This window comes from Ambystoma mexicanum, chromosome 5p, assembly GCF_040938575.1.
Source record: "Ambystoma mexicanum isolate Mex_15411 chromosome 5p, UKY_AmexF1_1, whole genome shotgun sequence".
Taxonomy (NCBI): Eukaryota; Metazoa; Chordata; class Amphibia; order Caudata; family Ambystomatidae; genus Ambystoma; species Ambystoma mexicanum.
Window position 1 is genome coordinate 110,857,747 of NC_090930.1, and position 23,516 is coordinate 110,881,262.

General features: G+C 43.8%; 1 protein-coding gene across 1 annotated transcript in view; it reads left to right on the top strand.

Moving 5' to 3' along the window:
* LOC138480769 (G-protein coupled receptor 83-like) overlaps nt 1-23,516 on the top strand; it is a 91,995-nt gene that overhangs the window by 56,657 nt on the left and 11,822 nt on the right. The window contains exon 2 of the mRNA XM_069612514.1: nt 10,207-10,332. Coding sequence (XP_069468615.1) covers nt 10,207-10,332 — 126 coding nt within the window. The remainder of the gene's footprint in view (nt 1-10,206; nt 10,333-23,516) is intronic.

The following is a 23,516-nucleotide window of genomic DNA, read 5'->3' on the forward strand; positions in this document are numbered from 1 at the left end:
GGGGAATTACCGCCCTGCCAACCTTGGAATGGGGCGGTAATTCCCCTTTCCGCCAAGGCGGTGGCGGTATTTTACCAGCATGAACCATGGCGCTAATAGCGCCATGGTTCTCCGCCATCCATGTAATGAGGCAGTGTCTGATCCATATTTCAGGTGATTGCAAGAAGGACACTGAAGTCAATGAGGTTTACGCTCACGTTCATCAAGGACTGGTTCTTAATGGCATGGCGCCGAATGACTCCAAGACTGAATTAATGCTAGTTGGCACAGTGGGCAGAATCATAAGGCTGAGCACTGAATCCGTAAGCTTTGACATAGCCGGTTTTACTATTTCCACTCGACAAATTAAAACCTCTAGGTGTTCACCTAGACTATGAGTTGAGCATGAAGGTACATGTGAATAATATTACATCATCCTCTGCCTACCATCTAAAATTATTGGGCCAAATGCGACTGTTCATATCGAAGAATAGTTGTGCTGCTATTGCAAGAGCTATTGTTGGAGCCATGCTGGCTTACTGTCTCAGTATGCTTTATGGAATAAGCAAAGGAGCAATAACCAAACTAAAAGTAATCCAGAACAGTGCGCTACATGCGGATGAAGGCCTAGGAGGATAGATCATGTCTCTCAGGCCAGACAAGCACTTCACTGGCTACCAGTTGAGGCCAGGATGTCCTTCCGAAATACTCACCCTTATGCATAAATGTTTATTTGGCATCAGTTTGAGCTATTTGTCTGAAAGGATCTCCTGACAACCTAAGTGAAGGGCACTGAGGTCGAACGTGTCAAATAGTGATGTCTGTGTAGAGAGCTAAGCTGGATCTAGTGGGTTGGAGTGCCTTTGAGGTCACAGCTCCTAAACTGTGAAACAACTTGCCAGCTGATTTGAGGCGCTGATTTGAGGAGCTGTTGTTCATTGGCCCCTTATAAGCAGCCTCTTGAAGCCCTACTTGTTTGCCTGAGCAATCTCTGAGCCTGAGCAATGTCTGCGCCTGCCATCGATTTCCTGTATATTATGGCTTCTTGTCTAGATCATTGCTATATATGTGTTTTTGTATGGTACAGTGACTGCTCTGATGCCCCTGGGCTTGTTTTGTGCCTTTTGGCGCTATACAAGAAATAAATATTTAATACATACATCATATTGCTTCGGCCATGTCGATATTTTTCCACATTTACTATCAACCTCTAGCTGCGTAACTTGACTATGCATTTATGTTGAGGTTTCTCCTTATACAAAATTGCTTACCTGACAGGAGTCGAAGGATTTTTAAATATTTCTTTCAGATATCTGAAATACTATAGTGACAGTAAATAATTTGAAATACAAATATAAATAATGTTGGTTCTCTGATAATATCATTATGTAACATGAAAAGTCATCTAGAACCACAATGGAAAACAAATATAATATCAACTTTAATACAAGGAGACCCTCACGCTGCTGCTTAAGTAAATCTGTACTCCTTAAGTGACATTCAAAAGAATCTGGTGCTACCATTTAAGGGCATGCCTAGTCAATAGAACACCATATTTATCTATCTGTGTATTGAGTTAATTAATTAAATATTTATTTTAAGTAATTAATCCTACCTATTGATACACTATAGTAAAACTTTCTTCTTCGCTGCAGTACAGCCACATTTATTTATAGGTTTCATATATAACATTGAAACAGTATGACTGACTATAGTCATGATGGATGATAGAATTTCGTTTTTACTTAATACTATTATTATCATTATGCTATTTGATGGGTCCGGACCTTGCTTCGTGAAACAGTGGACAGCTTTACAATGGTAGGGGGAGGAATAAGGTTAGGGCACCCAGAAATAAGGAAGTGGGGATCTAACAACAGGGGAGGGGGGGAAATAGTCAGCAATGGATCTACAAATAACCAGGGGAGGGAACAGTGGTGTCAGATCACCCAGTCTCAGCTAAGGTGGTGAGTGGACGGTGTATGGACCTAGTAACCAGGGGAGGGAACAGGGGGGGTCAGATCACCCAGTCTCATGTAAGGTGGGGAGTGAACGGTGTACGGGACTAGGGGTTAGGGAGGAGCCATTACTTGAAGAGGAGAGTCTTGCGCTCCTTCCTGAACAGTAGAAGCGAGGGGGATGTTGATGGGGAAGAGGATCCAGAGTCTTCGGGCATAGACAGAGAATGCCTGTCTTCTGGTTTTCTCCTTCCTGCACCGACAGAGTTAAAGTCTGCCCATGTCTTTACTTCTAGTGGAACTTAGGCCTACGGAGATGCTGGGTTTCTCAGTGAGATAGCTTGGGGACTTCAGGGTGACAGCCTTTTATATGATGCAGCAAGATCTGAAAATGATACAGTCTTGCAAAGGGAGCCAGTGCAGCTCGATGAGAGTCGGCTTGATGTGATCGAATTTGCACAGTCTTTTGATGAGTCGGACTGCAGCATGCAGGACACATGATATGCCTTCCAAAAGGGCATTGCCATAAACCAGGTGCGAGAGGATCAGGTCATGGAGGGCCGTTCTGAAGTTGATTTCTGAGATGAAGAGCTTGATTTTTTGCAGGAGAGAAAGTTGGTACAAATATGTTTGTGTCTTCCTTGCTATGTGCTGTTGAATGAGAGGTGTCTGTTGATGTCGACCCCAAGGGAACTGGTGCATCTGGCAAGCTGTTGTGTGAAGTTCTTGAGGTTCATAGCAGAGAGCTGTTGGTTGTTTCGTGTTGTTGGTCAGCAGTAGGAATTCAATCTTGGAGGGGTTCAGCTTGAGGTAAGCACTGGACATCCATTGTGAAAAGTCGCATTTCATATTGCTACTCTACATTATTTTTTAAATGCTCAAAAGGGTACACTTCAACCTTTTTGTGCATTACATGACAGAGGTGGAGTGTAGTTGGGCATAATGCTGGAGGTGAAGCCTCGGCTTCAGGGTCAAACTCGGCATTCAGTGACGAGGTAAAATGGCAGACATTCTGTCACTAATCACAACGCAAACAATGTATTGCATAACTAATTCATTCAAAAGGAGGATTTAAATATCAAAATAATTGAGTTGTTTTACATAGTAAATCGCTAAACATGTCATACACAAATACGTTTTCAAAGATTTTGATGGAAAACAGCAATGAATTAGTCCACAAATAGTATGAATAATAAACAAATACAACAATAATGTACACACATCACCTGTTTCACATCACTCCCAGTGAGAACCTATCACCTAAACTATACAAACACAACCACCAACATTATGCACATAAATACACAAACATAGCAAAAGCAAACGCTTGTTAAAATCTGAAATCTTGTAAAGGCCACCATAGTTCTCTTGTTTTCAAGTTGTAGTTGTAAAAAAGTTACTTAAATGTAAAACCTGAACACCGGCAGCGTCCCTGCGGTGACCTGTCAGAGCAGTGGATCAAGCCAACTGAAACAGCATACAAAGTACTCATAAAAAGGGAGATGGTCTGCTATATAACCTCTATACACTGCAGCATAACCACGGTTCAAGGAACGGACACGGCTAGATGGAGCAGTGAATGTGCATGTGGACCCTATTTAAATATCTAACACAGTGGTAGCGTGGCATGACAGGTGCCTCTGCAAAAGGGATGGAAATACTCATTTAGACTTGGTAGTTGCAACTCGATTTGGGCGTGTGATATTGTTCTCATTTCGCACATGTACGGGCACAGAACAAACAAGGCGCTTACCTTAGTGTTGCTCGAATCCTGTATTTGATTGTGGTGCCAGTCAAAGGCTGTACGCCGCAGTACTGGCGATTAGTACATCGCGGAAGCGATGAAACGAGGCATGCTTTCTCATGCCTAACAGCGAAACAGACTACACCATCACTGGAACAATGTCGCGTAGCAATGCAGCCGCCATGTGTATAGGTCATACAGAACCAATAGGTCTAACAGGAAGCAGCATTCTGTTACTGCCACAAAAAGGGATAGAAATGGAATTAGTGCCACATTTGTACTGCACCGCCGAAATCGTAATGAGACCCAAAATGTTAACCTCCACTTCGATCCTACAGGTACAAATAAGGGGTACATTAAAATGTGTTTGTTCTCATAATGTAACAATAATTACTGCATGTGGTACCCTATGACATTCTGACTGGGCCACAATCAGGGGTGCAATAAAAAAACAAGAGTTAATTAAAGTTACTGGCTGGCGTTACTGTTAACGCCATATTCAGCATGTAAGTCTAAATGGTATGCATTGTATTTGCCATTATTGAACAGGCTTTCTCTTAATATATTGTCATATTGTAACAAATTACATTCCGCTCCACGGGAGTCCTAGTAAAGGGGTGAAATGGCTCACTCAGCCCTCACACTTCTACAAACAAAACTACAATGCAATCATAAAGGTAAAACAGGGGAAATCAAGAGATATACCTCTTTTGAATTTTGTGGTAACGCGGGCCAAGGGAAGTCTATACTCTCAAGAGGGGTGTGAAAGTAAACCAGAAGCAAAACAACTCGGTATCACTGTCCAAAATAAAGTGCATGTCTGATCAAAGCTCTATGAAAATATATATATACTTTAATTGAGCAGATCTTCTGCATGTAGAATGAATAGAAAATACTGAACAAAAACCCAACCCCAAAGGAAGCACAGAGACTGGAGAAAGTAGCACTCTGAGCTTAGGTCCAGGGGAGGTGGGTAAGGTACTAACCACAAAAAAGATATCTTGGTGAAAACAGGAGCGATTGTCACCTAACCAGTCTCTATGGTCCAAGTGGAATGAAAGGGTTGTTCAGAGTCAACAGTACCTGTATTCATTTCTTGGTGGGCTGCCACAGTCAGACCGAGATTCAAATGTAGATGCGAGCTAATCAAGCTCAGTGTGGGCACCTAGTACTGTGGGGGCCCCAGCAGCAACCGAGCGTTGAGTATGGATGAGTGCAGGTGCTCTGTGCAGTAGAAGGGAAGCACTCAAAAATGCATGTTGGGGTGGTCCCTGTAATGCTTCACAATTGGCCAATCTGAGTTGGGTTTCAGCCGCCAAGATGGAATCAATATTTAGACACGCCGTTGGTTCGAGTCAGCAAGTGACGATCATCAAAGTGGTGTTCTTGGGTTTGTCAATGTGCAGCCAATGAGGCAGCAGTTCAAGAGCTAGCTTGACCGAGCTGTGGTTGTAACCCTCAGTCAGAGTTTGCATGGGACTCTCCAGTGATTCGGTTTGGGTCCCGGCATTGGGCAGTCGCTTTGGGCCTACCACAATGCAGTGTCGAGCTGGTCGATGATGCAAGCAATGTTTTATGTGGTGGAGGAGCACAGTGACCAGCACCGGTGACTTCCCAGTGCAGTGAACATGGAGCAACCAGTTCGAGTGCAGTGAATAGAGAGCCCTGGCTGGTCTGGTCCCCCACTTCCCATGATGCACTTTCAAGTGTACTCCAGGAATGGATGGTTGCATTCAGGGTCTGCTCTTCATTCTCAGGAGATTCTTGTGCAGAGTGATAGGTCATCATTCACAGCAGAGATTACTTCTGATGTGCCCTGGGAAGGAAGCCCTTGCTTCTGTTTTGGATGACTCCTTCTTCACCTCAGGCTGAGGGATTTGGAGAATATAATTCTCCCAAAGGAAGTCTAGTGAGTTCTTGAGGTCGACTCTGTGGTCTTAAAGGATAGAGAGGTGGGAGACTCCCTTCTTTTAAAGGCAAAAGTCCTCAGATGATTGGAGTAAAGCTAGCCTGCTTCAGTGTTTCAATCCCCGCTCTTAAGCTAATTGCATGGACTTTGCCCTTCTGATTTCATTCCAAAAGTGTTTTGATACAGAGGAAGTTGATGGGATAGGAAAGAGAGAGAGGGACATTGAGAACTAAAATGGCAGAAGTCCTCTTCTATTGACCAGATCCCTCCTGCCTATCTTAATCCTGATCTCTTCCTTTCTGACTCAGAACACAGGCTTAGAGATGCAGCACCCTGTTGTGAGGCTACTCCTTTTGCATGGGTGTGCTACTTTGATGCCGGGGCACCGTATGGCTGCCTATTGCACGGCGTTCTCAAATAGAGGGTGTTACCTGCCCCCTCACCCAAAGAGATCAAAGAGGAGGCCTGGCACTCTAGATTCCTGTCCTGCCATATGGCAGGCTAAACCTCACTGACCAGAATACACATCACCTTCCACAGCAGACCTGATTCCATGTCCGATAATAAATTTTGATGTGGCGGTCACTATCATAAGTAGTACTATGTACTATGCTAAAACTCTGGAATAGCTTTTTATTTTAGAGATTATCCTGCCACCATCAGGGGTTACTTATGATCATCTTAAATGCCGCCCCTGTGTGGCAGAGACTTGTCTGTCGTGGCTGTTGTCAAATAGACATCTGTAACCTCTGGACCGCTTGGTACCATGGATAGAGCAGTCGATGCAAATAAGGATACTGATGCAGCAGGCAACAGATACATACTATGCTTTTGGCATGGAGCTGGAAAAATGGTTATCTGATCAGCAGATTACCCTTTCCAGAGAAGGAATTACCCAAATAATTTTATTATTCAATAAAAATGAGGAAAATCAGGGCTTTGCACCCTTGCCACATAGCAATTCTTAACACATATCCTGGTTAGGATAAGGGAAGGTTATAGGAGCATGGACGTGTGTGCATTGTAGCTGGCAGGTGGATTTTCATTAGTTTTGGGGTCACAGAGCAGCAGATGGATGTCCTGTAGCTTGAGGAATGTTGGCAGGTCAATCCAACTTCACTGATTGAGGTGCTTAAATCCATTGACATTAATTCACTGAATTGGTAAGGACACATTGGACCACTTAATTTACTTGTCACTTCAGCCATTCTCATCATAGCTATAAATGATAAATCCCTCTCAGAAGATGTGCTTACATACCTATAGCTTTATGTAGGGTACTTATTGAGTCCAGGCCTGGCCCACACGCTTGAATTCAAGATATGTGGGCACTTACAGCCTTAGATACATTTTATAAATCAAATTGACAATATGAGGTACTTTATAATGATATTTTGGAGGAATTTGAATAATATGCTTGAAGAGAACATGAACTTTGGAACCAGGTGTGGGTTATTGTACCTGGGAGTTGAAGGGCACGTGGAGGTGGATGTTGCAGGAACAGGGGAGGCTTGATTTTTCCTCTGAAGTGCAGTAGGGAGGGATCGCTGGTGGTAGATGGAGGTAAACGTGAAATACAGAGACTAGAAGCATAGATAGAGAATTCTTCTTTATAGGACTCTATCTTGATGACTCCCTGGATCTGAAGTCATGCACGGTGTGGATGTGGGTTAATCTTTTGTGACAGAGCAGACCGTGAGGGATAGATTCACTGGATGGGCTGTCTGGAGTGGATTGTTGGTTATGCAGAAAACCTGGCACTTGGAGCTGCCGCAAAGTAGGAGCAAGCGCAATATAGAATAGTTGCGATATTGTCAAGTAGTATCCCGTGATTAAAGGAGACACTGGGTTGGTCGTTAAGTAGGGCAAGGCACCTATGTGAGAGCCGTAGAAGGGTTTGTTCAATTGACCCAATGTAAGCGACGCAAGGGATGAGAATGATTGGTCGTTAAGGAGGGCAATCAAAGTATGTGAGCCCTAATTGACCCAAGGTAAGCAGAGTAAGGGTGGAGTCTGGTTGGCCATAAAGGAGGGCAATGCACCTATGTGAGAGCCCAATAAGGGCTTGCACAATTGACTCAAGATAAGCGGAGCAAGTGTGGAGTCTGGTTGGTGCTTAAGCAGGGCAATACACCAATGTGATAGCGCTAGAACGGCTTGCACAATTGACTCAAGATAAGTGGAGCAACAGTGGAGTGTGGTTGGTCCATACACACTGCAATGCACCTAGAATTGGCTACTAATCTCACATCGGCTAACCCCATGAGGGGAATCACTGGGCCTCATTACACCGATGGCGGAGAACCATGGCGCTATTAGCGCCATGGTTCATGCCGGTAAAATACCGGCACCGCCCTGGCGGAAAGGGGAATTACCGCCCCATTCCAAGGTTGGCGGGGCGGTAATTCACCCTTCCATCATTGCCCTTCCCCATTCCCATTTTTGCCCCATAGGGCTCAATGGGATTGGGGAAGGCGCTAATTACGGTACCGCAAATTGCGGTACCGTAAGTAGCTCCCTGGGTCCCTTTGCGGGTTGGTTTTTAACGCCTGCAAAAAGCAGGCGTGAAATCCCCCAACCCGCAAAGGCACCTCGTAGTAAGGCGGTAAGGATTTACCGGTACCGGTATTATACCGGTACCGGTATTAAACCGGTACCGGTAAATCCTTACCGCCATCCGTGTAATGAGGCCCACTGTCTTACTACCTTGTGGGTAATCAACAATAAATACACAAAAGCACGGTGATCTAGTGTGTGTCTCACAATCCTATCGTCAGAAAGACCTGGAGTGGCCCCAAAACAAATACTGGACCACTCTCTTGACACGATTTATAAGCATATACAAATATCTTCAATTGTATTATAAATTCTCACACACAATGCAATAAAGTCATAAAACACTACAAATAATGAATACAAACCACTATATAATACACACATGTATACAAAATGTTACAACATGAAACCACAGTCTCACAGTACAATGGATATCCCCAATGGGGATATATAGATCACACTCTCTCGTGTTCTCTTCGAGCCCTGCAATTGGCCCAATGTAAGTGGAGCAAGGGGTGAGGCTGGTTCGTCTTTAAGGAGGGCAGTCCACCTAGGCGAGAACCCTAACTGACCAAAGATAAGCTGGGTAAGGGTGGAGTCTGGAACCCTAACTGACCAAAGATAAACTGGGTAAGGGTGGAGTATGGTTGTTCATTAAGCAGAGCAGTCCACCTAAGTGAGAGCCCTAACTGACCAAAGATTAGTTTAGCAAGGGTAGAGTCTGTTTTTTCATTAGCAGAGCAGTCCACCTAGGTGAGAGCCCTAACTGACCAAAGATAAGCTGAGCAAGGGTGGAGTCTGGTTGTTCATTAGGCAGAGCAGTCCACCTAGGTGAGAGCCCTAACTGACCAAAGATAAGCAGAGGAACGGTGCAGTCTGGTTGTTCATAAATCAGGGCTGTCCACCTAGGCGAGAGCCCTAACTGACCACAGATAAGCAGAGCAAGGGTGCAGTCCGGTTGTTCATTAAGCAGGGCAGTCCACCTAGGTGAAAGCCCTAACTGACCAAAGATAAGCTGAGCAAGGGTGGAGCCTGGTTGTTCATTAAGCAGAGCAGTCCACCTAGGCGAGAGCCCTAACTGAGCAAATATAAGCTGAGCAACGGTGGAGTCTGGTTTTTCATTAAGCAGAGCAGTCCACCTAGGCGGGAGCCCTAACTGACCAAAGATAAGCTGAGCAAGAGTGGAGGCTGGTTGTTGATTAAGCAGAGCAGTCCACCTAGGCGGGAGCCCAAACTGACCAAAGATAAGCTGAGCAAGAGTGGAGCCTGGTTGTTTATTAAGCAGAGCAGTCCACCTACGCGAGAGCCCCAACTGACCAAAGATAAGCTGAGCAAGGGTGGAGTCCGGTTTTTCATTAAGCAGAGCAGTCCACCTAGGCGGGAGCCCTAACTGACCAAAGATAAGCTGAGCAAGAGTGGAGGCTGGTTGTTCATTAAGCAGGGCAGTCCATCTTTGTGAGAGCCCTAGAAAGGCTTGAGCAGTTGAACCAAGGCAAGTGGGGTGAGGACAGCTATTTGCTTTTCAAGGTTTATAATAGGGTACCAAGCAGTTTCTGCTGTTTTGCTCATAGGGTCTTTTGGAGATTCTTTACACAATCTTTGCACAGGCACAAATACTATTCTGCACGGCACTGGAACCAGAGCACACATTTAACTCGTGCAAGGCACATATTTTTCAATACATTGATGCTTATACATCTAAATGTCACCCTTGCACTGATGAATAGATTCTGCAATGAGGTAGTGCTTGAAGGATAACGCAGAGTCAATGCAGATGCTTAGAAACAAAAACAGAGGAATTATAAAGTTGACTTAAATTAGTATATTCCCAAAAAGTCTCATATGAAACAAAATTACAGGTACCAATTCTTTGAGATTTCAATACTAAGGTGATACAGTAGAAAATACATGTTTTCTAAATCAGTATACAGGTTCAAGTATTTCTGCACTGTCCTCTCTAAGCATTAATTTGTAATCTTCATTGATCAGTAATAATTGAATAAAGCATTGCATGCAATCTGTGCCTCGTGATTTCTGATCTGTTGATCTTTGTGCCACAGGTTCGCTTCGTCAGCAGCACCTGGGTGTTTGGGAAGCTCATGTGCCACTTAAGTCGCTTTGCCCAGTACTGCTCTGTCCATGTCTCCGTCTTGACCTTGGCAGCCATCGCTCTGGACCGTCACCAGGTAAGGAGATCACCCCCCACACTGAACTGCCTGAAGCATTAGTGATGTATGCCATGTTAAGGTTACACATGTTCTCAACCTTCATCAACTGATGCTTTAATCCAGTATGTGAACATCAACAATGAAAGCACTGCTCACTTTATATGAATGGGGTCCATGTCATGTTATACATGAATGGGCTCCATTTCATGTTATATATGAATGGGGTCAATTTCATGTTATATATGAATGGGGTCCATGTCATGTTATATATGAATGGGGTCAATTTCATGTCACATATGAATGGGGTCCATGTCATGTTATATATGAATGGGCTCCATTTCATGTTATATATGAAAGGGCTCCATTTCATGTTATATATGAATGGGGTCCATTTCATATTAATTGTTTAGAGTGTAATCAGATTGCATTGTTCGCTGAAAGGCAGTCAACATGAAAGATCAGAGTAATTGGTGAATTTTAGGTAGTATATGGGTGATAAGTAGTTTAGTGTCCCTACCTGGTAAAGGCAATTCACTGAATTGAATGACCTTCATAGGACAGGTGCTAGAATAATGATGCCCTTCTGAATTCCTGGGATCAGATCAGCAAAGCCCCGGGTTCTGCCCGATACAGTATGTGCTACCTATCCCCCCCAGACCCCTCCATGGCTCTGCACTCTATTACCAACGAAAGATTGGCTCCCGGGCCATGAAGCTGTAAACAAATATGAGATACATGGTTGGAGCAAAGGCAGGCACATATTGTGATGCCAACCTGGAAAGTAAAGCCTCATCTTAGAGGGATGGAGGTTCAGAGACCAGCTGTGACCACTGGTGGTTTCTTATTATAGTTCTTAGTACAGCTATAACAGAATGGGCGAGTGTGATGCCAAAGAGGTGAGGGCTAGATGGGGCACACAGACGACAAGCATTGGCAACGCCAACAGTTTGGGCTTTTGTGTAAGCATGGGAAAGGCACTTGCTAGGCATTACCCTAGTGCTGTTAACTGGCCATTGATGGTATCAGGTGAAAAATGGTGCGAGTACCTGGGCATCTAATAGCAGTGCCTAGCAAATGTCTAATACCTATAGACAAGCTAAAACTGTTGGCTTTGCCACTGCTTGTTTTTAACAGGAATCCAGTGAAGGACACGCATAGTGCTTATAGATTGAGTGGCTGAAGGCAGACCTAGCTTAGACATTTTTATTACACCAGTAGCTGCATACAGCTCCAATTAAGTCATTACATCGCAAACGACTGCTTTGAAAAAATAACTGGCAGCCAACGTTTGATGGCAAGGCTTGTCTCTTGAATAAAGCGAGCTGAAAGCATTCCCATGAGGAGGTGTTTGGGTGGTGAGGGGCGAGGACTGGGTGGGAATGGACATAGGGCACATAACTACCAAACCGCACCCTCAAACTTTGTGTCCCTCCTCATATGCCATTTCTCCCTACCTGTACTTCAATGCAATAGTTTAGGCTTATAGGTGGTTCTGCCACCTACCAGCCCCAACTAATAATGCTAGAAAACAAGCCAATAGGAAGTTGCAGAATACCCTTGGGTGGAGTACACATCTGTCACTTGTTCTGGTTCAATCAACTTTCCACTTGTGCTTTTCTGAAAAATAGGTGACTTTCAATAGAATACAATGAATCAAACTTTCTCGTTTTAAATGTATGTTTTCAATGATTTCTGTGCGAGGTGTGTCCTAATTATGATATGTGAACCTTTTACCAAAACAGAAAATTGTGCCGCTTACCCTGCTGGGCCCTGGTGCCTTTTGCAGATGTGCTGCCTTTTCTCTTGCGAGCATGCATTTGATCATGAATGGGGTTGTGATGACATTGGATTCAGTGTACAAGAAGCACATGATAGAGCAACCGCTTGCAAGGGAAATGCCTGAACTTGCAACCTTGCTTCTGTATCTCCGACTACAAAATCTTTCGGCGACAATCTGCTTTATGTGATCCAGTGAGCCTGCTATGTCACTACCACTAGATGGTGTCCAGTCAAAGGATCGAAAACAAAAGGATCGAATACAATTGTTTCGAGTCAAAAGGACCGGAAAAAAAAAGGTCGAATGCCTTTTTTAAAATGTATTTTTTTTTTGGCTTCCTTATAGGAACAAAATGTTGTTTTTACACCAAAAACGGGGGTTTGGTGGAGGGCCCCCAAAAAAAAAATACAAAAAAAAATCGACCTTTTTTTTGGTCCTTTTGACTCGAAACTATTGTATTTGATCCTTTTGTTTTCGATCCTTTCACCTACAACCCCACTAGATACAGAGCACAATTACCTCCCAATGGGACTATTTACGAGTTGGGCGGTGTGGGTAAAATGTGGCATTAATACAGTTACTATCATATTACTGCAATGCCCAACTATGAGTTTGATGTAAAGTTGGAGTATCTCCTTGAGTGCCAATGAATTGAGATGCTACAGTATCATGTTGTGCTTTTTGTGCACTTGTTTCCATTGTGAGTGTTATTTCCTTTATAGCTGAGCTAGACTGGCGTGGTTAAGCCTTATGCTTGGTAATAGCTACCAAAATAGCAACTGGGATAGCTGAATCTGTCAGTTTATTTGCATGGTTTTAAGTCATTGGATTATGATTGTTCAGAGAGTGCTTCTATTGCCTACAATAAGACACTTTTTAGGTGCATGTGTGCTGTGTAAGTAACCGGAAATAGTAATTGAAAGAGGTCTCTCCCATATCTCCACCATCCACTGTCCAGCTATAAAACTCTCACCAAAATAATCAGTCTCCTGCATCCCTTCAGGTGAGTTAACGAGACAATAAATATAGGGTTTTGCCTCAACTAAACAACCTGTTCACCTGACCAACGTAACACTTTTAAGAAAACATTGTTTATTTCAGTTGATCTAGTAAGGAGAGAAGCAGATACAAAAATAAAATGTTCACTATTGTGCACAAACACAACTTCAAAATAAATAAGAAATTAAATGGAGCTGCTCCTGCCCTTGATCAAATGGAAAATATCATTAGATTGCCTTTTCTACTACTATAATGACAGTAACAGAATATCAGAGGCTTAAAATGGTGCTGCACAGCGGGCAAAGTGGAAAGTATGCATTAATGCCGGGTAGTATGTTTTTTCTGCCCGGTGGTAAAGTGATCATAACTTGTAATTCTTCTGCACCCCTGTGGTAAATTGGGATGTGGGGACCATTTGCATCGCTGCAACGCAACATCAGCAGAGTGCAGGGTGGAGGTGGGTCCACAGGGCCGAGGTGGGTCGCATGCATGCGTGCATGAGATCCGTCCACATCAGGTGGCCCATCTTGCATACACTACTAAATCAGAAATTCATCTGTTCCCTGCGAAGAGATAGATCAGAAAGGCCCAGAAGATCCGGATTTAGCATTTGCGTGATCAGGTCAGGTTAAACGGTGAGGATCAGGACGTCCTCCAAAGATCGAAAAACAGCCAATAGAGACATGTCGAACGACAGTCGCGTGAGCAGGCTGGTAGATCGACGGTAACAGGAGGATTGGTCGCCGTAGATTTTAAGGAGCGGAATTGGTCGAATTTGTTATGCCACATTTTACCACAAATGTACGTGGGAAGGGGAGAGTGGGTTAATGTAATAATGCAATTAGATGGGGGAATGGGGGTGAGAAGAGGGCTGCAGAGATCTCCTCTGAATACATGTGCAGTAAAATGTTCTTAAAGAAAATAAACTGAGACCAATTCTCGCTCGATGAAATAATTTCTACGAAATCCCATAGAGCTTAGATCGACAGGCAGGGAAAACAATGGCTGGTCATGCAGGCACCGAGCAATCGCCTCAAGCTGTTGGAAACAGACAGAAATGTTGAAGATCGAAATTCACAAATTAGATTTTTGGCAGATTACAAGCTTTTGAATGGAAAAAGCCAGACAGCAAACTTCTGGAGAATTTTCAACATGGGCTTTACATAATAGACCAGTTGAAAATAATGAGCAGTACAGCTGCACCATCTGACAAAACATCTCTTCCAGACAGATAATGACTACGCTTCTAATGCCCCCCTCTCATGAATAAAAGCACCAATCAAAATCCTATTCATTATTTCTTTGCGATGGCAACATTTTCATGTCAATGGCGGGAGCTTTCAGGCGACACATTATTAGATGGATTGTCAATGTGTTCGTATGGCTCGGTTGACGTCACTGAGCACCTATTAAATGCCCAGATCACACAGCCAGTGGGCAGGAAAGATGCAAGGAACAGTCTTCCAGGAGGAGATAAAACGTTTGGAAATCAGAAGAAAGAAGTTCTGAAGGGAACGGTGTTTACGGTAGCTAGCAAAAAAACATGACGCAACATTTCAGTCGGTATGCAGTGCTCACGCATGAACACAGTGGCGGCCATTTTGTAAAAAGAGTTAATGGCATGCAGGGGCCCAGCAATGATGGCACTTGGGTGCTGTTGTGTGACTTGCAAGCACTTTGAAACTTTGATTAAACGGACTGCATAACTAAAGAGTAAAACAGGCGAATTCACTTACACTCTTTCTTTTTATTTTCCGTTTTTTAAAAACTGTGAATGCTGCCTGCAAATTACGCTTTGCAGACAGGATTCATTACGGATTCCTAATGTGCTAAAGGTAAGAGAATTCCCTATGAATCCATTAATGTAATGCCTGCTTGAATATCTTTTTTGGTACCCCTACCCCTCCTTCAACTGCCTTTAAATTCCCCCAGAAGTGCAAAAGTAAACCTCCTTACAGTACAAGGTTGTTACATCGACAGTCTTTTTTTCATTGGCTTTTTACTGAATCTTTGGGCCTCATTACACGGAATGCGGTAAACCATGGTGGTATTAGCACCATGGTTGCCGCTGGTACCATACCGGTACCACCATGGAGAAAAGGGGAATTACCACCCCATTCCAAGGTTGGCGGGGTGGTAATTTCCCCTTTCTCCATGGCCCTACCGCATTCCCATTTTTGCCCCATAGGGCTCAATGGGAATGGCGAAGGAGCTAATTACGGTACCGCAAATTGTGGTACCATAATTAGCACCAAGGTCCCTTTGCGGGTCCCAACTTTAATAGCTGGTCTACACCAGCCGTTAAGGTCGGGTCCCGCAAAGGGACCTGTAGTAAGGCCATAAGGGTTTACCGATACCGGTGCCCTTACCGGTACCGGTAAACCCTTACCGCCTACCGTGTAATGAGGCCCTTTGTCTTCGAAAAAAAACTCATTGAAAATAAATGTTGTGGGCAAGGGTATATAAGCGTTAAGGGGAAGGGAATAATGTTCCATTTATAGGGGTGGCAGGGTTAATAGGGGGGGGGCAAATACACATTGAAAAAAAGACTGTCATTGTAGCAATATGGAACCATCATTTCTTTTACACCTTCCTTTTGCAGCACCCCACTTGCAAAATGTCCCCCCGCCAAGGCAAATATAGAACATTGTATCAAATTCCAGTGATCAAAGATGAGGCTTTTGTAACAAGGAACAAGAGACAAGGGACAAGTGTGGTGTTTGCCTCCATTGCAACTAGTCAAGGCATCTAAACAGTTCCCTATTCAGAAATCAGAGAGCAGAAAACACCGTGGATCTGACAGAAGGTCATCTTAATCTCTACCTTTGAGCTCTTGTTATGGAAACAGTTGTATAGAATTGTTGTTGGTCATAACACGCTCTGGATAGAGGTGGACCATACTACTCAATACATAAACCAGGTAAGTGCTGGTCCTTGGTCTTCCCGTTCCACCATTGACTCAGTACCCACACTATCACTGAACCACTTTTGCAGGAGAGAATATTCTGTACAAATTATGCTGTAATGCGCTCCACTGCTCTCGAGCTGGGTTTGCACTACAAGCAATAACATCAAGAATCAAAATAAGGGCAGACCCCATGCAAATTCGGTCTCGCCTTCTGCCACCTTCATCAACAGCTCTAGTGGACCAAGGTGTAATTGCCCAACATAATAGCAGCATTTTGTTGTCTTCCCTTAGGAAGTATTAGTAGGAGGAACCAGCTGGTTTCCTGGGAACCTACCCAGCCGGGAGAGCACGTGCCATCCATCACATGTGCACATATTATTTCAGTTGACTTCCAGGATGAGTCAGGTACCCTTTGCCAAAATTGCAAATCTGAGCAGTTACCCTTCTTTCTTGATAGTCTGCTTCATTTTAAATGAGAAGGGGTTTCAATGAAGTCATTAAAGTGAGGTGTAATGCTTCAACAGCTCCTTTTAAAACCCTTCCTCATTTTCCAGCAGTCATGAGGTAGAGGAGATGCATGCAGTGGAGACAAGAACACCACCGCGCATTCCTCCTCTGTGGCCTCAATCCGGTCCCTCGTACGCCTCTATTAGATGTTCATGTACACGTACAACAAATGCATTCCTATGGAATTTGCCGCCTTTTTTTTAACAGGTCAAGACCAGGTGTATTCCGCAAGAAACCATTAGTAAACACATCCCTGCAAAGCTTGTTTATAGATGGCGTTTGCATTATCACGAGTTGCAGTTAAAAATAAAAGAGTACAAGTGAGGCAAACACTTTCCTTGTTCAAGCCCCCTCGTGGGCATTTAAGATTTCATGTAGGGAGTCCCACGGGGGATGTGCTAATGTTGGTGGTCCCCTGAACGGACGATAGCAGGGGGGCAATGCGCTGATCTTGGAAGCAAGACCAACGCAGAGCAACAGAGGCTCGAATCCGGACCCGCACTTAGAAACCAAACTCAGGTACAATATTAGATGTGTTATAAAAAAAAAAAATCAATTAAATAAATAAAGTCGACATTTTCGTTTAAATTACCCTGAGTTCTCAGTGATTAATATTCCACTTCCTAGATCCATACTTGTTGCTTCTTGTTCAGGCTGTTGGGTGTCATAGCCAATGAGCTCTCATGTTACAGGGATACGGTTTATTGTTGGTGCACCTAAGCTTCCTCCAATCTGATGAGCATAGGATATAGTAGTGCTTAACAGACACTTAAGCAATGTGTAGTTAACCACAAGAAAATGTAATATGTGTAACTGACTAAGTCACCACTGATCCTCATGTTTACATTCCTCTGGGCTGCATTTTATTCCCTAATATTTTAGAATATATTTGCCATTCCAGAAATTGGATACATATATTAAAACAAGTATGTACTCAGCCCCCTAAGAGGGTACTTGAGCCCAATGGGATCCTCCACATGTTTTATGTATCGCACCCCAAGAACCCTAAGACATGTTTTGACTCTACTGAGTAACAATATGCACTCTATGTTTTTATGGCATGCCTGGACATATATGTCCCAGTTAATGAAGCTAATTTAGCAAACAAAATAGTGACAGGATAAAATAGTTGAGTCAAACGACCATTATCCCACGTGTCAAGCAATTTTTTAGCTTGTCTGTGCCATTGCAGTAGGGGACCAACTATGTTAAAGTCAGTCATACTCCCCTGCTCCCAGTGGACAAGGTGTTTCTCTCCCGCCGCTACCTTCTCCCAGCAATGTGTTGTCAGCAGGAGAAAAGAAAAGCATTCTAGGTATCAACAGTTGAAATTTGGAACAAAGATTGCATGACAAGCATGAACCACGCCTACAGCCATCAGTGTTCTGGAAGAGTGCAAGAAAGATAAGCCCACTTGGTTCTCAACAAAAGAGTGAGTCATGAAAGCATCTGTCATATACCTGAGTGGGAGAGCACTAAGAGTCGAGATGCCAAGATTGTGTGAAAACAAATGTGTATTCATTTCCACAAAAGAATCTGCTTGGCAACTCAAACTAAATAAAAGTATTATTTCAGGTTTTCATATTCTGCTGTATAAGTTCAAGAATATTTTCTTTAAACAATTGTTATATGGGTTTTTCAGCACTTGGGACTCCCTGACAATCACAGTCTCTCAGGTGGCTACTCTTAAAATATTGCGTGTTGCTTGATCATTGTTGGTGTTGTGTTGCAGTCTGCAAAGTGGATTAAGAGTTCACTGGGTCTCTGCCAGAGTCTCTGCGCGAATATGATACCATACAACTTTGAATCCATTGACCAGAGGTCAGTGATGTCAAGGTGATGTACATTCATGAGCATGGCTGTCTTCACTGTTTCCAATTTGACAAAAGCCAGGAGGCTGTCATCCGTTGATTCTGCAAGAGGAAGGGTAACACCTGCCTTCAAAGGACAGGAGCACTTACTAAGAGATCTCCTGTGAACCATAACTCAAAGGGTAACTAGCATAACCAAGTCCAGCCTCACACCACTGTACTCTACTACATAAGACGATTGAAGTCAGCAGGCAAGGGAAAGGGTTGAGTTAGAATAGCAAGAGAGGAAAATGTGGACCTGAGAAGTCATTCCACCATCTGGCATTTCTGTTGGGGCTCTCTCCATTCCTGTCGCCTCCAGTTCCTGCTGCACAAGGCACTCTGGATTTGATGTAATGAAGCATGGGTCACTTGTTACATGGTTGGATGCCTAACAGAAGGCTTGATCTTGTCCAATCCCCAGTGACAAATTGCCTTCATGAGCAAGTGGTCTCCCACTCATTCGTTGATTCATATATTGGGACTCTAAGAAACTAGAAAGCCTAAGGTCACATAGAATTGTGTTTCTACAACTATACACTGCATTCAAACTGTGCTTGATATCCTTTGAACTGACAAAGTCCTACATTTGGCACATTTTGACTGTGAACCACTCACAGCTTCCTTGAATTGTCTCGAAGCCGCATCAACACGAACATCGCTCAATGCCACAAAATCTTTCAACTTATTGCATCTTCAATCACTGCACCAAACAAACAGAATCTCTCCTCGATCCAATTCAAACACTGATTTGAACTGCTGCAAACCACCCTGTCAGGTGCTGACATGACCCAGTGGAATCACCGATTTGAACCAATTTACCACCGATCGATACCTGTTAGACCCTTCATACTTTGAACTACATCATCTCAAATGCCATCTCGAACCATGCAAAGCGACGACTCAATGCCAACTTGCCACCTGGATCAAAGTGACACGCGAACAGCAGGAAACTGCACAGAAGCCCAGTTTGATGCCATTGAACCACCCAAAAGAAGGGAACTGTTGAGAAGTTCCCCCTCCCTGGCCCACATTCTAGGACCATAGTGACTTGTATGGCCCCTTTTGTTGCACTTGCTTGCCTAATTAACCCTGTTCAAGCTCTGAGAACTACGCTGTTCCAGTTCTGCATTTTCTGTGTCCTTTCCACAGGGATGTTTTGTTAGTCTTTTTGTTTAGGTGATTGCATTCTTGATTTTTTAATTAAATTAGGCAAATGTATTTTAGAACCTTGATTGGACATGTTCATTGTTTTAATTAAGAGTGTTCGTGCTATTGCTGTTTGGGTTGATACTATTATCACCTCACATGTCTCCTGATGATATGGCCTGCCCTCGAGCCATGTTGTCACGAAAGGAGAAGTTGGTTCGCCTGTGCCTGTTTCACATTTATAATTGGGATCAGTACTGTGTTCGTAGTAGTGTGAGGCTGATTACTCAATGTAGCCTCTACCTATCACTATATTCCTGCACAGCAGTAGTCAGTACATCATAGCAGAAGTGTGTGAACATCTTGGTAGGTTGTGGAGTGCATGTTGCGAAGTTTAGGACTTTGTCTGGATGAAGCAAAGAGGAAGCTGTGGAGAACTGACCTACAGGTAACACAGGAGATTTCCCAGTGGATCTCAATACCATGGGTCTATTTTGTGTGGCTGGGTACACTGGCATTCTCTCATCGTACCCTCTCTCCCAGTCACCCCACTCCTTCCTTTTGCCTCTCTTCATCCCCCGCATCCTTTGAAGAAAATAATTTGTTATAAAGCCCTCAGTATGTTTTACCCCACAAAAACATGTTTTTTTTTCAATGTTTTATTATTTTTAACTACTTTATATCCCTATATACAGGCAAATGTGCTTTAAAATACACAGTTTGAACGTTTTCTTCTCCAGATGTTCTTGGGCAGGGAACCTCCCAAATCCTGCTTAGAGATGTGGGCATTGTTGTTGGTAGAAACCAGAGTGTGGTGCCATTTGGGCAGAACCGATGAGATAGCTTGATGAGGAATTGTAAGGACATACTGAGCGTACTGCCTGACCGTTCTTAGTTTGTGTTGGCTGGATGAAAAGTCTGTGGTGGATGCCATGGAGAAGCACATGCTCCTGTGTCACCATTCCCTCTTCTAGATGACATGTAAGATGGCAGTACAAGGGGGGACAGGGGGTACTTGCAAAGTGCAGAATAAATACATCATTGGATCTGTGTGCTTCGTAGAGCCAAATACTTGAGTCTGAACCTCCAGTTTGTGAGTGAGGTTCTAGGATTCAGAGCGTAGTGTTTGCTGGTTGATAGAACCAAATAAACTGTAGCAGAATATTTAGCTTTTGAGCATGGCATTAGAGTACAGTCATTGGTCCCTTCAGTTTGGCCGAAAAAATTAAATTGTGGCAAAACCACCACTGAATCCGAAAATGCCATAAATGAGTCTGAAGGATTATAGAATGTAACACTATGAGGAGGATATGGTGTGGTTTGTCTGGTTGGTACTGCAAAATACATTGAGGCAGAGCTTACATTTATACGTTTGGGGCTCGAATTCAGAGAAAGCCTATCCGCGTTTGTTGACCCAAATAAAGATTTACTTTTGCAGTGCACTCAACCAGAACTGTCAAAGTCTCCTTCATATTTCCCCATGTTGCTCCATCTGTGTGACCATGGCTGGCTTGCACAGACATCTTCATCACCTGAAGAGTCTATTCTGTGGTCTTCCAAGAGATGGGTCTGCTGCTTTCTCTCACCAAATATTGTGTTTCAATGCGGCTTGTGAATATCTGAAGCAGCACGACTTTCAGGTGTAGTGGTGTGTATGTTGGCGCAAATGTGCCCATTGAATGTGGTTGGGTGTTGGAGGCTGTAGCTAGCAAATGCATGAGGGGGGGTCTTAGTGCTTTGCCTTTGCCTCCTATGGCACAAGGATTTATATGGAGCTTTCAATACTTTTGCCATCTCTTACAACATTAAAATGTATGTGGGTTTCTTGTAAGATATGGGCACGCTGTTTCCTCATGCCAAAGATAGTGTTCAAACAGTGCTTTGGACTTCTCCTCTGACTGGTACATGAATGTGGGTTTCTCAGCTCTATTCCCCTCACAACTTAGCCTTCTCCTTTGCCTACACAATGTACATGGGTTTCTCACTCCTGTGGTCTTCTCCTACTCCTAATAAATTCACACGTGGTTCCCCATGCTTTGGCATACTCTCATGCTTATACAATGCATGCATGGTTCTCAGTGCTTTGGCATCCTCCTTCATCTAGCAAATGCACATGGGCTCTCAATGGTGTGTACTTATTCTCTGCCGATGCCTAATCTGTTCTCAGTGCTTGGTTATTTCCAGAACTAGTGAATGTATGTGATGTTCCCATTGCTTTCACCTTCTCCTTTGCCTAGTAAATACACATGAGGATTCTCAGTTATTTGTCATTCTCCTATGTCTAATAAATGCACGTTGGGGTTCTGTGAGTAATTGGCATCTGGTGCATGCATTCAATGCCCTGTCTTTTTGGATTTGTATTGAACAATACAATTATGAGGGTAGTTCCATCTCTGAAAGGATAATCTGCTGATCAAATACCCTTTTCATAAGCTCCATGCCAAAAACATAGAATGTATCTGTGGCCTTCTGCATCAGTATCCTGATTTTAAGCACCTGCTATACCCGTGGCACAGAGCAGGTCCATAGGCCATAGGTGCCCATTTGACAGCGGCAGTGACAGACACATTTCTGCTGTGCAGATGCAGCATTTAAAATAATTACGATCATAAGTAACCCATGATGGTGGCAGGATAATCTCTAAAATATAGTTATAAAATAAGATATGCTGCAGTGTAGGCATAGTGCATGGTACTACTTATGATCATGACCACCATGTCCCAATTGATAAAGCAAATGTTTCAGCTCCTGTGATTCAGCTCTGCTGTGGAAGGTGATCTGTATTCTGATCAGACTGGTGTAGCCTGCAAAATAGCAGGACAGGAACCTGGGGATTCGGGACTCCTCTTTAATCTCTTTGTGATGGCAGGTACCATCCTCTGCCCGAGACAGCCACACAGCAGGCAGCTGTCCTGTTAAGTTATGTTAAGTAAACGTGATAAAGCACATGTATGACCGAGGACATCTTGTCACTGTCATGTGAGTAGAGGAGAACTTTAAGCATAACAGAGTCTGACCATTTCAAAACAGAGTGGTTTTCAATAATCTGCAGAAGGTGAGATGGTCCGTAGTACCCCGAAGGGCCAGTGGAAGGTCATTCCAGGCTCTTGCAGCCACCACAGAAAAGGCTTGCCCACACTTACATGACAGACGGTAAAGAGGAACTGCTACAAGAAGAGCAGATTGGGATCTCAACAGACAGGTTGGAACATAGTGGATGAATTTAGCCTGGGTTCGGACATCAATGGATCACACCTATTCAAAAGAAGTATCCTCACCCCAGAGTGCTGCATCTCTAAAGGCCTTTGTTCTGAGTGAGAAGGGAAGGGGTCAGAATTATGACAGGCAGGAGAGCTCTGGTCAATTGACAGAGACTTCCTCCATTTTGGTTCTGACTGTCCTTCTCTCCCTTTCCTGTCCCCTTACTCTGGAGCAAAGCACTTTGGGTGTGGCATTAGAAGGGCAAAGTCTGCTCTGTTCGAGGGATGGGATTGGACCACTTAAGCAGGCTAGCTCTAGTCCAAACACCCAAGTGCTTTTGCTTTGAAAAAAAAGGGGCCTCCCACCACTTCAGATTCTCTCAGATCCTCTCAGATCCTTTAAGGTTGCAGATTCTCTATGAATAACTCACTGACTTCCTCTGGGAAAGTTGCACTTTTCAAAGACCTTAGTCTGTGGTGAAGATAAAATCATCCAAAACAGAAGGAAGATCTTCTCCCTACCCACTCCCAGGGCACACCGTGAATTACCTCAGTTGTGCATCAGGACCTACTGCACTGCACCACAGTCTCCTAAGCTGGGACATCAGACCCTGAACAAAACCATTTTATCATCAAGTCCCCTTGAGTGGGCCTCACAGCAACTGGAGGGTAAAACCAGCCAAAGCTCCCTGTTTTACCACACTGAACTGGTTTCCTCATTCTCACCACACCTGGAACAAGAGGGAAATCACAGGTGCTTGTTTCTATGCCCCTCCCCCACTTGAAACTTGCACATGCACTTTGTGCCAGCT